Genomic DNA, 16,435 nt, shown 5'->3' with positions numbered 1-16,435 from the left:
ACTCAATTATTTTGGCACACTCCTAGCTGGTCTCCTATATTCTACCTTTCGTAAACTTGAAGACATCCAAAGCTCTGCTAACTTAACTCACAGCAAGCCCCATTCACTTATCACCCTTCTGCTCACTGATGTACATTGGCTCTGAGTCAAGAAACATCTTGACTTCAAAATTTTCATTTTCAAATTGCTCCATAGCCTTGCATTCCCCCATCTCTGTAATCTCTTCCTGCCCACAACCTTCCAAGCTGTCTGCAATCATCCACATCCAGCCTCTTGAGCATTCCTAATTATAATTCCTCCACCCATGGTGACCATGCCATTTGTTGCCTAGGCCCCAAGCTCTGGAGTTCCCTTCCTAGACCTCTGTCTCTCTACTTTATTTCACTCCTTTAAGACACTCCTTAAAACCTCACTCTTTGACCAAGATTCTGGTCAGCTGACCTAACGTCTCCTTATATGGCTTGGTGTCATACTTTGTTTCATAATGCTCGTGACGCATTTCATTATGTTAAAAGCGCTAAATAAATATAATTTGTGTTGCTGATCATGTAAGTTAATGCACTTTGCCTAAGAACTTAATTTTAAAAATAAACCAGCTCACACTTAAGACTATGTAAGGAAGCAATGCTCTAAATAATCCACCACTGTATTCCGTAACCTAGGAGCGCTATAATATGAACTTCTTCCATAAACAAATTATTATTGATGGAGTGGAGAGCCAATCTGCTTCCATGCTAAAGCTGTTGTCAATTCTTGCTCACTCCTCCGCTTTACATCTCATCCACATCCAAAATAAGTTGCTCTGCTATGGGGTATCATTTTACAAAATGAAAGTCACAAGAGGGCATTTTTAAAAAGAGCACAATCTATGTTTTTAACTACAGTTTAATGACAATCTTGTTCTTGGAAATTACCCACTTTCAATGTATTCTGAAATATCTTGGATCCAACAATTATCTGTCAAATTGACTTCCTCAGCCCAAGAATTTTTGGAACACGTTTGTATTATATTGAATCTCACTAAGGCTCCTTAGGCAGCACCTTTCAAATCCCACAGTCACTACCATCTAGAGGGACAAGGGCAGCAGATACATGGGAACACCACCACGTGGAAGATCCCCTCCAAGCCACATACCATCCTGATTTGAAAATATATCTCCGTTCCTTCACTGCCACTGGGTCATGATCCTGGAACTCCCTCCCTAACAGCACTGTGGGTGTACCTACACCACAGGGACTGCAGTGGTTCAAGAAGGCAGCTCAGCACCACCTTCTCAAGGGCAATTAGGGATGGGCAATAAATGCTAACCTAGCCAGTGATGCCCACATCCCGTAAATGAATAGAAAGAAATAATAATGGAAGTGTAAGCAACCATACACAGCAATACCTGGTCATTATCTCATTGTTGCTTGTGGGAGCTTGCTGTGCCCAAATTATCTGCCGCATTTCCCAACATAATAATAGTGTACACTCCAAAAGTACTTCATTGGCTTTAAAGGTCATGAACAATGCTAAGTAAATGTAAGTTCTTTTTCAATCGTGAGAAAGATCAAACTGTTTGAAAATTAAAGGGTCATCCATTTATATTTTCAGTAGAACACAATAACCCAACAGGGCGACCAATACCATGGTTCGCAACACCAGAAGCAATGAGCACAAGGAAATGCTTGCGGGTGGGAAGTGTGTTGGGTTCTTGCTATCTGTACCCAATACTCCATAACTAGCACAAATTAGTGTGTTCCATTATAATGGAGCTGAAGTAACTGAGTGTGCTTCCAACAGACAAGTCCAAGAAGCCTAGATTAAAAATACGAACAATAATTTTATTTCTGGGAACTCTCCCCTTGGTACAGGGCCAAACTTCCTTAATGTCTCAACTCCTACACAGTCTCCTGAAGCCAATTTCCGAGAGGAGGCTTTGTCTGCAATGCATTCATACAACAGAATGGTAGCATTTCATGGATGACCAGCAGTCTTCACTGGTTGCTGGCTTCCAACTTTGACTCGCAACTCACCCTCAACATAACAAATGCTATGTATTGGGAGCAATGCAAAAATACTCATATGATCACATATTATCATCCAGGGCCCAAGCTGCAGCATAGAATCAGACAGTATTGATGGAGGCTATTTGGCCCATCTTGCCCGTGCAGGTTCTTTGAAAGAACTATTCAATTAGTCCGACTCCCCCTGCTGTTTTCCCATAGCCCTGCAATGTTTTTCTTTCCATCTATACAGTATATTCAATTCCCTCTACAAAGTAATTTCTAAATCTGCTTCCACTACTCTTTCAGGCAGTGCATTCAGTCCCAGCTGCTCTAAACTGTATAATATCTGTATTCATATGTTACACATAGATTAATATTGAATAATTATTTTAAATATACTGGAAGAATTACTTAAGTACATCAGTTTTGTTTTACTTTAGATTTTAATTAAGTAACGAGTAACTAGAAATTGCTTCATCAGCCATTCCATTACAATACCTCTGAGTTCTCCTCTCTCTTGGGCTTAGGTAGAACTGGAGAAGTTGGACTGCTGTCATTCGGTCTTTCTTCCCACTCTACCTGAAGTTTGATGGTCTAATATGACATGGAAAAATAAATGTGAGCAGCTAATTACTTAATACTCCAGCTAATTACTTAATGCTTCAGACCATCTAAATGGATCTTAATTAAACTATAGCAAATAAGAAAGCTAAATTTGATCCAAATCCTAGATGTGTTACCATGCTGAAGAATAAAATCATCCATAGCCTTATCAGCCAATACTTCGGTTTCTTAAAATATTACAACAAACCTGGACTATCGCCCTGTCACAGCTAATGATAACCCGTCTAACATCTGCATTTTGTAAAAGAATTGGGTTAATTTTGCGGGAGGAGTTGACAACAACTGCTTGAAACTGACCGCAACTTCAGGATGTCAGGCACGTGCAGATTAGTGTGGAAATCCTGAAGTTGCAGTCTGTCACTTAGAGTTCCAACAAAGGCTGCACAGAGGCCTCCCCAACAGAGCCAACAATCACTGAAATCAGTGAGAATTTCAGCTTTCCTGCCACCCACATTTGCCATTTGAAACCCATTAAAAAATTACACCTTGTCCAATCAGTGTAACTAGGTTTTTAAAAAGTGATGTGATTATTAAAAGTTGATGAACAACAGAACTGACCTTGAAAAGATCTTTTATAATCATGGACTGCTGTTAAATGATTACTTACTAGATGCTATAATCTGCACTTTTTGAGTAACTTTTTTAAAAAAGTTATCAGAACATTTTGGCTTCTATCTTCATCCCATGTGCAAATCTTTAATTGGCTGCGTGTAAAAATCTTTTAAAATTGATTTTATTTCAATTACCTTAGTTTTCTGTTTGGATATCTTTTGAAATCCTTCAATATGATTGGCTGCTTGGACAGCCTTATGACATGACAGCTACTCTATACTATGAATGCCCAGTAAAGAATGCTGGGAATCAGTTGCTGTACTACTGAACATAATAGAGGTGAAATCCTCATTAGAGAGATCACTAAATCTCACGAGATTTGCTTTGTGGCCAGTGCCCTTGCTTCACCACTGACCACAAAATCCAGGTTAAACAGTACATATACTTGGTGGAAACCAAAAGTTATGGTGACTACATTTGGTGTCATGGTTGCAGTGCTTTTTTCAGAACTTTAAAACTCAAAACAGTACTAATGACTAACAGCTTGCAAAATTAACAATGACAGGAACAGGATAAATTACAAATAAAAAAAAAGAGAATAACATGCAAATATGAGCTCTATAATGGAAATTCAAGCCCAATAAAGTTATCAGATCATTTGACTTAAAAGTCAGGTCAGAAACCTAAATGCCCAACTGCACCATAGTCTCATGTCTATCTTCTGGTGATGATTCTCAATGCTGTAGGAAGGCAATACATTGATGAATGCCTTATGATGTCTCTGAAAAACATCTCAAAGTAAACATTGGAGAATGAATCATTTTGAAATGCTAGGACTGTTGTTAATTGGGGATTTCATTAGAGAATAATACGTGATTGAAAGTCAGGATAAAAAAGAGAGTGCTAGGTAGTTGGTTGCATTTTCTAAAGCTTTTGAAGGCTTTTATCATGAGGAGTGTGTCCACAAGCCTGTTCATTAATTTAAAAGTCGCATTAAAAGTAAACTGAACTTCTTTAATGCCAGGTAGACTGCAATGTGCAACCAGCAGCACAAGTCTTGCCTGCTGATTGTACATTGCACTCTATGAGCATGTATAATGGTCCGAAACCAACAACTAATTGCGTAACATCACCTGAGTTATAGAGTAATACACTAACGGAGTTTTTTTATTTAGCAATCTGTGTACGCTAGAAGGCTAGTCCTCGTTGATGCTCATAGTTGGCTGGAATTTCCAAAATGAAGTCTGCAAAAAAGACTTTTTTGTTCATTCGTTTGATATGGGCATCTCCAGCATTTATTGCTGATCAGTGCTGATGAGCAAACTTCTTGAACCGTTGTAGTCTATGTGATGAAGGTACTTCCTGCAGGGCTATTCAGGAGAGGGAGGAAGAGTTCCAGGATTTTAACCTGGTGATGCTGAATAAACAGAGATATATTTCCAAGTCTCACTTGTAGGTGGTGATGTTACCATGTGCCTGCTGCCCTTGTCCTTCCAGGAATCAGAGACTGCAGCTTTACAAAAAGCCTTGAAGTTACTGCAGGGCATCTTGCAGATGGTACACATATTAGCCACGGTGTGATGATAGTGAAGGGAGCGAAAGTTTAAGGTCGTAGATTGGGCATTAGCAAAAAGTGGGCACTTTATTCTGGATGCTATTGAATTTCGGGAATGTTACTGGAGCTGCACCCATGTAAGAAAGCTGCATTCATCCAGGAAGCAATCCATCACACTCCTGACATGTGCCTTGAAGATAGTGGAAAGGATTTATGCTGGATAATATTGCAGCCACCAAAGAGTTTTCCCATTGACTTCAATTTTACAAGGGCTTCTGATATCACACTCAATCAAATGCTGCCTCGATGAGAAGAGCACTCACTCACCTCACATTTGGAATTCAGTTCCTTTGTCCATGTTTGGATCAAGGTTGTAATGTGGTCAGGAGCCAAGTGACCCTGCTGGAACCCAAACTGAGCATCGGTAAGTAGATTATTGGTAAACCAGCGCAGGTTGACATCACTGTCGATGACACTTTCCATCACTTTGCTGGTGATCATGAGCATACTGATGGGGCGGTAATTGGTCGGATTGGATTTGTCTTGCTTATAGTGAAGAGGACATATCTGGACAACTTTTCACTTTCTCAGATAGATGCCAGTGTTACAGCTGTATGGGGTAAAGACAAGGCTAGTTCTGGGGCACAAATCTTCAGCACTATAGCTGGGATATTGTAGAGCCTTTGCTGTATCCAGTGTGCTCAGACATTTTTTGATTTCACATGGAGTGAATCAAATTGGCTGAAGACTGGCTTTGTGGTGGCCTAAAGACAACTATAGGGGGGCCCACTCAGTACTGAAAGGGTTAATGGAGCAATTGAATTAAACGCTTGAGCCTAAGAGAAAAACACTGTAACCTTGAAGAACAATAGCATCTTGTCTGACCATTATAGCAGGATGGGCCTTGAGACATTCTACGTGTCTCTCTCTTGGGACGAATGTAATCAAAGTTGTGATAGTCAAATTATAAACAACTGCATTTGTGGTGTAGGAATGGAAATTTACTGGAACATGGATTGGTCAGTAAACTTATGCAAATAAGTGGATTGAGATGTACAACATTTACTCATTGTTCGTAAAATGCTTTTAAGCAAGTCTTTGTGTATTCTGCTTGAAGATGGTACAATAACTCTTGCTGTATTGTTCTCCCTTGTGCACAAGTAATAAATGGGGTTTCTATGTATTAATGATGCCTTGGTATGACTAATCTCCGACAGTTTCTGGAGGTTCCACTGAGATGACTAACCCCTAGGGTTGAGTCACGGAGCACCAGCGTTAGGACCTCAGTCCGCGGCAGCCCCATTTGGGCTTCTGGGGTTCGTTTACCTGCGATCTGCCTTCACCTGCCTGTGGCTGACTCTCAGGGTAAGTCATCTATTTAAGTATTTAGGAGATTAGTCGGGCCAGTAATTTAGTGTACCCAGGGGTTCGAGTCCCGTGGAGTTGAAAAGTAGTAGTAGTATACCCAGGGGTTCGAGTCCCCTGGAGGTGGAAAAGTAGTAGTAGTATATCCAGGGGTTCAAGACCCCTGGAGGTGAAAAAGTAGTAGTAGTATACCCAGCGGTTCGAATCCCCTGGAGGTGAAAAAGTAGTAGTAGTATACCCAGGGGTTCGAGTCCCCTGGAGGTGAAAAAGTAGTAGTAGTATACCCAGGGGTTCGAGTCCCCTGGAGGTGAAAAAGTAGTAGTAGTATACCCAGGGGTTCGAGTCCCCTGGAGGTGAAAAGTAAGTAATTTCTTTTTCTTTTTGTGTATATTATTAAGTAAAAATGGGAAATATGGCAACACAGAAACCCCAGGTTCCCCCTTTGAAGGGAACCCCAAATGCATACATGTATGTCCATTATGGGTCTGAAAGTGTCCAACATGTTTCTGATTGGGTAAAATAGACGCAAGGTAAGGGAGAGTTTCCCGCCAGACGGAACTTTTAATCGGAATAGAATTGAGCGCTTATAATATGTTTTAAGGGAGGTAGATGGTCTGCTACTGAATTTTCTGTAACTTAAAAAAAAAATGAATTGATCTAAGTTACAAGAGCTGTTTGTGCTGAAGAGAGAGAGAGAGAGATAGGAGGGGCAGGGGGGGGGGGGGGGGGGGTGTACCCCTAGAGGGTTAATGAGCAATTGACAAGCAGCAGCAGAGAAAATGTGAGCTTTCGTCAGTTTGAAGGTCCCTATCGGTGAAGCCTTCAAGATCCCTTTATTCCCTCACTGCTACTTGAAGCTTCATTTAGAGTTAAGTTCAATATTATAAGAGTATCGATACATACCTTTATCTATGTGTTTCTGTGCAATGAAGCATTTGTATGTGAGCTTTAATGTGTTTTCTTCCCTGAATAATCTTTTGTGTGTGTAGTTGTTCTTCCCTGAATTGTCTTTTGTGTGTGTAGTTGAGCACTTTAGAGTCGAAAGCCCCATATTAGGTTAAAGGAAAAGTTTATTCAAATATTCCAAAGTTTTGAGTATAAGGTTGGAGTTGAGATTTCTGGCAAAAATCGTAATTTGAAGGTAGTGTAAAGATAAACCAACCCTTGTACCACACCCTTGCAGACTAGCAGGGAATAACCCTCATCATCAGCTTCCTAGCTGATTGGGATTAATACATATGAGTTCTGAGGAAAAAAAATTACTTGAAATTCAGAAAGATTCTAGGAAAACCAAAAGACATAAACTCAAGGTCTAGTTGGTTACAATGGATAAAAAGGGGTTTCTTATGAAGAGATGAATTAAATATTAAAGGAAATCTGCATCCCAACAGCACTGTGATTTGAATTTGGGACAATCTTGAGATGTAAAGTACAGTGTAATTTAACAGGTTACTTTTGAATCACTAGGATGCTATCTAAGATAAAGAATGTGTCAATAAACATACGGAAATTATAACTGGGATAAAAATCATTACACATGAAAAAGAGGTTGTTTTAATTTTGGTAGTGTAAATTACAGTTCTTACAAGGTTTAAAAAATTTGAGGTTTGGTTCTTGATACAGTTCTCAAAAGGGAATTTTCATTTTAAAAGGTTTGACAACAATTGGCACTAATTCAAATGCTGCAAGCTTTTGTATTTGTAAGTCTGTTCCCAAAATGTGAAGTTAAGCTCAAGACCTTGACAAAGTTTGGCAGAAATCCATTTTTTGGCCGAGTTAATGAATCTGGGATAATGCAAAAAAAAAGTCAGACATAATTTAGTGGGACAATAAGATGTTGTTTGAGAAGAAGATAAGGAAGCAAAACATGTCAATGCTTGATTTCTGTTTTAAAACTGTTATGAGCATATTTTATTTATTTTAAAGTCTCTCCAGGCAACCTGAACAAGATAAGATGGTAGCTGTTGCATGTGTAAAATGGTATGAGGCAAGTAGGAGAATGAGTTAGGGAAAGAGGACATAATGTACAAACTGTTTTAAGGGAAATGAATTTGATAATCTGGCCATCAACTGAGGCATTGGAACTGCACAGGGGGAGATAAGCAAAGATCTAGAGACAGAGATCCCCGTTGAAATGGAATAGTTAATATGGCCTAAAGAGTAAGGAAACATTTTAAACAATCAAGACAATAGAGAAACTGAACTCAAGAGAACCTTAGGATGATCATGGTCAGGAAAAAAAAACTTAGAGGTAAAACTATGTGGAATCTGTAGTTCAGGAATTGAAATGTAAGGAGAAATAATACTTAACAACAATTTACCACAAGATGGATACAGGTAAAGGGAAAGCTGGAAAAAGGCTAAATAGATGTATTACAGATTATATTAATGTGCCTGAGAGCTACAAAAAGTAAGACCACAGAATTAACACCTTGATGACAGGCAGAGTTAAGCGGTTCCCAGAGAGAACCATCACTGGAAGTGAAGATACTGAGCCATTGAAAGATGGGATAAGAAGGTGCATTGTAGAGTTGTTTAAGGAATTGAGGTCTGACATGAGACAGCAGCAGGAGAGAGTAAACTGGAAGGAGTGGGGGTGCCTACCCAGATGGATTCAGAACAGGGAACTCATTTCCCAGGGAGAATCATTAAAGAAGCATGTAATCTTATGGAGATTAAGCAGAAATTCCATATTCCTTACCACCTTCAGAGTCCAGGGATGGTGGAAAGGATGAACTGAACTTTAAAAAAACATCAATCAAGAGACAGGGAACAGCCCAATATTCTAATACGCCGTGGGCTGCCCCAAGCAGGACCACCGGGTTCACCCCATTTGAAATGATAACATGAAGGGTCATGCAATTACCTGAAGGCATTATAGAAGGTGGTGTAGGGCCACTGAAAGGAAAAATACAGGACAATGTAAGGGAATTAAGTAGGCAATTACATGAGTTGAGAGAGGAAGTTAGAGACTGACAGATGATTAAGCATATGGAAACAGGCAAATCCAAAGAGCAACAACGGGCCCCCCCCACCACGTGGGGAATAAGGTGATGGTCAAGGTGAGCTCGGTGCGAACAGGCATGGTTCCTACGAGGTAATTATGACAGGTGATACAAGCGCACTTATAGATATGAGAACGAGAGCTGATGTTAATGTCTACACAGATCTACAATCCTGGTCGTGGGCGTATCAGTTCTGGCAACAAGGTCGAGGATCATCACTGCTCATCCTGCACCGCAGGAGGAACTTTGGTACAGCACGGACAGTGCCGAATGCGACACGCAACGGGGAATGATAAATGTAACAGTAGGAGAACAAGTGCTTTCAAATTGTAGTAAGGATTTGCTTCAGATCGGGCATGGGAGGTCCGTCACTACACAGCCACCTTCCACCTCTACTTTCACAGTCCGAGTAGAGATAATTGAAGACCCTCAAACCACACTGACTGACCCATCTTGTCCGACTATGCATCCAGGACCGACGAATGGTTTGGTACTGGTTAATCAGAAGTTTTGTATGTTAATGTACACCATGAGCTGGTACCCGTAGTCTTGAACATATCCGGAATCGTCCTGCCCCAGTGGTGCTCAACCCATACCCAAGCACTCTATACGGCTCTGACGCGCCAGTTGATGACTGAAGCAGTTCAGTTCAACGGCGAGATGCGATCAGGCTTCAGAGGGAACCGCGTTAAGTGCATTCTGATAAATGATGCCGCTACGATATTCAACATAGGGACGTCATTGGTTAATCCAAAGCCTGGCTACCGTGCTCAAAAGTCATACGGGGACTATCAATAAATTAATTGAAATAGGGAAAGATATTTCAGACGAAGCGAGCAGAAATGATGTATGCAGCACCTATGGACAAGAATCATGACTTGACCGGTTGCCAGCTCAGAGGTTTAACACGTGTATGTAGAATTAATGTTGAACGTATAGTGAATAGTAATATGCTAATAGGCATTGTATTAGTAATACCTGTCATACCTATGTCAATGACACAACCCAGGACGGGACCCCAGCCATGGGGCCCGTTTGTACACCTACAAATAGACTTTATACAAATGCCTAAATGTATGGGATATAATTATGTTTTAGTTATAGTATGTTTGTTCTCACGATGGGTGGAAGCGTATCCCACCTGACGGAATGATGCTATTATTGTTGTAAAATTGTTGTTACGTGAATACATACCCAGATTTGGGATACCAGAGATTTTATCGAGTGATAATGGGCCTCATTTTACCGCTAAAGTGATAAAGTAACTGTTAAGGGCCTTACAAAGCAACCATCACCTTTCCTGCCCATACCACCCCCAGTCTATTGGGGCGGTGGAAAGACAAAATGGTATCCTGAAAAACAAACTAGCTAAATTATGTGAAGAAACCGGTTTGAAATGGCCTGAAACTCTACCCTTGGCGCTCATGACTATGCGCCTTCACCCTAACCGTACCACCTCCCTCTCTCCTTATGAAGTTGTAATGGGATGTCCTATGCGCCTCCCAGTGGTCCCACCTTTGTCTGCTAGGGAAATGGACATCCACGCTATGGATGAGGGAATGATTACATACTGTATAGCACTCACTAATTCTCTCAAGAGCTTGCATATACAGGTAGTAGAAGCTCAGAAAAAGCCCACCATTGAAGATTGCCATCAATACCAGCCCGGGGACCTAGTCCTGGTAAAGACCTTCAGGAGAAAGAACTGTTTAGAACCTCGATGGGAGGGGCCTTTCCAAGTCCTGCTCACTACCCATACGGCCGTGAAGGTTGAAGGACGTCCCTTGTGGATCCATACATCGCACGTCAAGCGGACGCTGACCTCGGACGGAAGTGCTTGTGCAAGAACTTTAACTGAGCCGCCAGAATGCTGACTCTGATTTGGATCCTGTCCTGCGTGGTCCTTGCGGGGGCATGGACTACCAATTCTGTGGTTCAACGAATGCAGGCTGTAGCCTCACAAGTTAATCGGACTAAATGTTGGATTTGTACTCATTTTCCTGTTAACCCCTCCTCCTCTGAGATGCATTTTCTGGCTTTCCCCTCATTTTCCACATGGTCCCTAGGTAATACAGGGGCCCTCATTCATCAAACGCCCATTTGAAGACGGGAGCCCACCTTTGTGGTTGTTAAGGGAGAGGCCTGGCTATGCGTCAGGAGAAATTATACCAAGGGTAGCACTCGGGTGGGCGAGCTGCCATTGGGTTCCTGTGCCTACCTTGCTGATTCAAGCCAGCTATCTATTCCCTCCCTCTCCTCAGGAATCAGGATTCCTCTGAGGATGAAGCCCGGCGGCTAGGATACATAGAACTTGGCTAAGGGTGGTGGATTGTCCTTGTAGGACAAAAGGGTGGAGTGCGGTGGCCTAAAGACAACTATAGGGGGGCCCACTCAGTATTGAAAGGGTTAATGGAGCAATTGAATTAAACGCTTGAGCCTAAGCGAAAAACACTGCAACCTTGAAGAACAATAGCATCTTGTCTGACCACTATAGCAGGATGGGCATTGAGACATTCCATGTGTCTCTCTCTTGGGCCAAATGTAATCAAAGTTGTGATAGTCAAATTATAAACAACTGCATTTGTGGTGTAGGAATAGAAATTTACTGGAACATGGCTTGGTCAGTAAACTTATGCAAATAAGTGGATTGAGATGTACAAAATTTACTGATTGGTTGTAAAATGCTTTTAAGCAAGTCTTTGTGTATTCTGCTTGAAGACGGTACAATAACTCTCACCGTATTGTTCTCCCTTGTGCACAAGTAATAAATGGAGTTTCTATGTATTAATGATGCCTTGGTGTGATTAATCTCCGACAGCTTCACTGATGGGATGGAGCTGAGCAGAAGGCCAAGATGGATCATTCACTTGGCATTTCTGCCTGAAGATGACTGCCAATGCTCCAGCCTTGTCTCTTGCACTCACGTGCTGAGAATGGGGTTATTCATTGAGCCTCTTCCTCTGGTTGATTGTTTAAATATCCACCACCATTCACAACTAGATGTAGCTGGATTGCAGGGATTTGATCCAATCCACTGATTGTGGGATTGCTTAGCTTTGTCTATAGCATTCTGCTGTTTAGCACACGAGTCCCATGTTGTAATTTCACCAGATTGCAGGCTTCAAGTGCTGCTCCTGGACTGTTCTTCTACACTTCCCATTGAACTAGGGTTAGTCTCCTAGCTTGGTGATAATGACAGAATGAGGTATATATGCTGGGGCATGAGGTTACAGATTGTAGTTGAATGCAATTCTGCTGCTGCTGCTGATGACCCACAGCATCTCATGGATGCTCAGTTCTGAGTTGCCAGGTCTGTTCAGGATCTATCCTGTTTAGCAAGATGACAATTCCACACAATACAATGGGCAGTGTCCTCAAGGTGAAGGCACAATTTTGGCACAAGTCGCCAGATGTTAGTGAGGAGGTCTTTGCAGGGTTGAGTGGGCTGGCTATACTTTGGCACTTTGTGGACCCGAAACGGCGACTCTTTTCTTCTCCACCGATGCTGCCAGGCCTGCTGAGTTTTTCCAGGTAATTCTGTTTTTGTTATACCTTTGGCATGTCTGGTGCCTAGATCGATGCCAGGTGGTCTGTTTGTTTAATTCTTATTGCTTCTCAGAACATTTTGATGTGATTGAGTGGCTTGCTAGGTTGTTTCAGAGGACAGCAAAAAGTCAACTCATTTCCTCCACAAGGACAATGGAATGGGTACTCCTGCCAATAGTGACATTGACAGACGCATCTGCGACAGGTAAATTGGTGAGAAGGATGTCTTTCCCTTGTGTTGGTTCCCACCTCAACTGCTGCAGGCCCAGTCTGAGAGCTATGCACTTTGAGATTCAACCAGCTCAGTCCATAATGGTGCTACAAAACAACACTTAGTGATAGACTTTACAGTCCCCGACCTCCCCAGTCCCCCAAGAGTACTTTCTTGCTCTTGCTACCCTCAGTGCTTCTTCCAAGTTCAACATGGAACAGCACTGTTTCATCAGTTAAGGGAGCATGTTAAATGACAATAGCAGGAAGTTTCCTTGTCAATGTTTCACTTGCTGCCATGAGATTTCATGGTGTCTAGAGTCAATGTTGAGGCCTCCCAGGCTCACTCCCTCCCAACTGCACACCGCTATGACACCATCTCTGTTGCACATGTCGATTCCTTCAGCACGGATATTGATGGAGGACTTTGGGACATCAACTGAAAGGTATGATTCCGAGAATATGGCTTTGTCAAGTTGTTACTTGACTAGTCTGCAAGACAGCTCTCCCAATTTTGGCACAAATTGCCAGATGTTAGTGAGTAAATCTTTGCAAGGATTGACTGGGCCAGGTATGCCTTTGGCATGTCTGGTGCCTAGATCGATGCTGGGTGGTCTGTTTGTTTAATTCTTATTGCTTCTCAGAACATTTTGATGTGATTGAGTGGCTTGCTAGGCTGCTTCAGAGGACAGTAAAGAATCAACTCATTGCTGTAGGTCTGGAGTCTCACACAGACCAAACTGGATAAGGATGCCATATTTCCTTCCTTAAAAGGACACTCATGGATCAGATGGGTTTTTAATGACAATCCAGTAATTTCATGGTACAAGGTTTTTAATTCCAGATTTTAAATTTAATTAACTGACTTTAAATTCCCCCAGCTGCCATGATGGTGGTTGATTAGGCCCCTGGATTACTAGTCCAATAATATAACCAGTATGCCAGCATTCTCATACATAAGAGATAAATAATACATATCAAGAGAGCTACAAAAAAATTATAGTTTGAGTAGCTCAGACTCTCAACTATAAGACCATAAGGCATAGGAGCAGAAATTAAACCATTCGGCCCATCGAGTCTGCTCCGCCATTCAATCATGGCTGGTAAGTTTCTCAACCCCATTCTCCCGCCTTCTCCCCGTAACCTTTGATCCCCTTATCAATCAAGAACCTATCTATCTCGGTCTTAAATACACTCAATGACCTGGCCTCCACAGCCTTCTGTGGCAATGAATTCCATAGATTCACCACTCTCTGCCTAAAGAAGTTTCTCCTCATCTCTGTTCTAAAAGGTCTTCCCTTTACTCTGAGGCTGTGCCCTCGGGTCCTAGTCTCTCCTACTAATGGAAACACCTTCCCCACGTCCACTCTATCCAGGCCTTTCAGTATTCTGTAAGTTTCAATCAGATCCCCCCCCCATTCCTTCTAAACTTCATCGAGTTTAGACCCAGAGTCCTCAAACGTTCCTCATATGTTAAGCCTTTCATTCCTGGGATCGTTCTCGTGAACCTCCTCTGGAGCCTCTCCAGGGCCAGCACATCCTTCCTGAGATATGGGGCCCAAAATTGCTCAAAATATTCTAAATGTGGTCTGACCAGAGCCTTATAAAGCCTCAGCAGCACATCCCTGCTTTTATATTTTAGTCCTCTCAAAATAAATGCCATCCAGAATTAATACATTTTTTTCTTTCACCAAGTATTTCTTTTGCCTAATTTCAAGTGTCACAGATAAACCATTTAACCAACGGCCATGCATGGACTCAAATGGTTAGATCAATGCTACAAAGGTGATTTCAACCTAGATATCAGTTTGTGCCTGTTTTAGGAAAGAAAAAGACATCAAAGGCATTAATACCTTGTTCTCCAGATTTGCTTTGCTGAGCTTCAGCTGTTGGGGGCCAACCACTTTAGGACTCGGGGTTGCTATGACAATGCTCGTCAGCTGTGCAGTTGGTAATGTTTTGGTGACAGCAGCTGGTTGTCCATTCATAATTCTAGCCTGATGTATGGAATTTGCAGTTGATGGCTGAGAGGTGGGTGTGAATTTTGTCAGCATCACAGGTCGCTGGATTAGTTGCGAAGTAGTAAACACAGGTGCAGGTGCAATAGGAATACTATTTGGCATCACTGGCTTCGGGCGAACCTGAGAAATCATCAGCAATTTAGCATGTTACAATGTAAACCAGTTTTCTTCCTGCACCTCTAATATCTTCTCATTTTCTGAAGAAGCTGACTACTACCAAGGTCTTGTTGTACAGAACTGGCTGCCCTCCAGTACCTTGTCAAGTGGTAACTCTTCATGCGTGAGCCAAGACAGCGAGTGTCATCAGGCTACTTAAAACATCATGTTGAGTATCACAGCCAAGGCCTATCCTACCCCATCCCATTCCATTCCCAGGCTCACCCCTAACAATCACACTTGTAATTTCTAATTTCTAAATGCAGCAAAGGATAGTGACAGCAGAAACCCTAGATAATTTTGCCATCATCTTACCTGCAGAAGTGCTGAGCCCAATTGCAGCACTTTCACACCAGCCCTGGCTAAATTCAGCTAGCTAGTTAGGGTCACAGGTTGAACCTGAGGTCTTTCCAGTTTACACGGCTTAGTTCCAGACTGATGTACGTATTTACCAATTTAACTTCACAAGCTAAATAAGATCTCCTTAAAGGTTTGTTAAAGAACCATACAGCTGAATGATATCTTACCCCCTTCCCATGAATGGCAGCAGTATTGTAAACCCTGAGTAAAAAGCTGACTGAAGAACAGAACTGAGATATAATTCTGGAATGCGTACCAATAGAGATGCTTTTGGTGCCAAATTCTTAACAGAATGGTGTCTTTGGTTATTCCTCCTCCCATCTTTTCATTTATATGTGAATAAAGATTGAACACAAAAGGAATGATGACACTTTGCTGAAAACCAAATAAAACCCTTACTGGACCACTTTAATTTCCCCTAAGTTACACATTACATGCCTTGGAATATGGCTTCTGACAGAATTCACACCTCAGAGTGAAGTATAAAACATCTTTACTGTTGCAGCGAGAGACTACGGAGGGCCATGTCTATTTAATATTTCAGTCTACAAGTTTGCATTCAAGCCATATTTTGAATGTGAAGTCACCAATTACAGAAGCCTTTTTGTTACATGTATTTACCTGTGGTAAGAGCATTGGGCGTTGAGTCAGTCTGGGTGGAGGAATGAACTGAGGAACCTTGATTGGTGGAGAGCTTGTAGTCTGTACCTGCTGATTTTGAACATATTTATTTCTTACACGCTACTTTGATGAAAAACTTTATCAAGAATAAAACATTGAATACATACAAGCTAGTACTGTGTTTTTAACCAAGATTTGAAGAAATGAATTAGCTTTCTTTTCTGAACTGTAAAACCACAAACATTCCAAATCACATTTATGTAATAAATACAGACCAAATATACAAAGACCAGTGAAATACAGAAATAACAACAGCCTCACAATTCACAATAATGCACAATTCCAGTCTTTAGTCAGAGGGTTAAAGCCCAACTCCAGAGACTTAAGCACATAATCTTGGCTGACACTTTAGTCCAGCTTCAGGTGAGGCC

The 16,435-nt window shown here is 41.6% G+C and overlaps 1 protein-coding gene across 7 annotated transcripts in view; it reads right to left on the bottom strand.

The window, feature by feature from the left end:
- phf21aa (PHD finger protein 21Aa) overlaps nt 1–16,435 on the bottom strand; it is a 332,304-nt gene that overhangs the window by 33,948 nt on the left and 281,921 nt on the right. For 6 of the 7 annotated variants that reach the window (XR_013577548.1, XM_078548866.1, XM_078548869.1 and 3 more), the window contains 3 exons: nt 16,005–16,094; nt 14,700–14,987; nt 2,488–2,583 (listed from right to left, as the gene is read on the bottom strand). Coding sequence is in view for 6 of the 7 variants with exons in the window: in XM_078548866.1 (XP_078404992.1) it covers nt 2,488–2,583; nt 14,700–14,987; nt 16,005–16,094 (474 nt within the window). In the remaining variant the exon portion in view is untranslated. The remainder of the gene's footprint in view (nt 1–2,487; nt 2,584–14,699; nt 14,988–16,004; nt 16,095–16,435) is intronic. The other variant, XM_078548865.1, reaches the window with a different exon arrangement.

The sequence above is a fragment of the Cetorhinus maximus genome, chromosome 9 (genome assembly GCF_964194155.1).
Source record: "Cetorhinus maximus chromosome 9, sCetMax3.hap1.1, whole genome shotgun sequence".
Classification (NCBI taxonomy): domain Eukaryota; kingdom Metazoa; phylum Chordata; class Chondrichthyes; order Lamniformes; family Cetorhinidae; genus Cetorhinus; species Cetorhinus maximus.
Note: the sequence above shows the minus strand (reverse complement) of the source record. Positions and strands in the feature narration are given on the sequence as shown.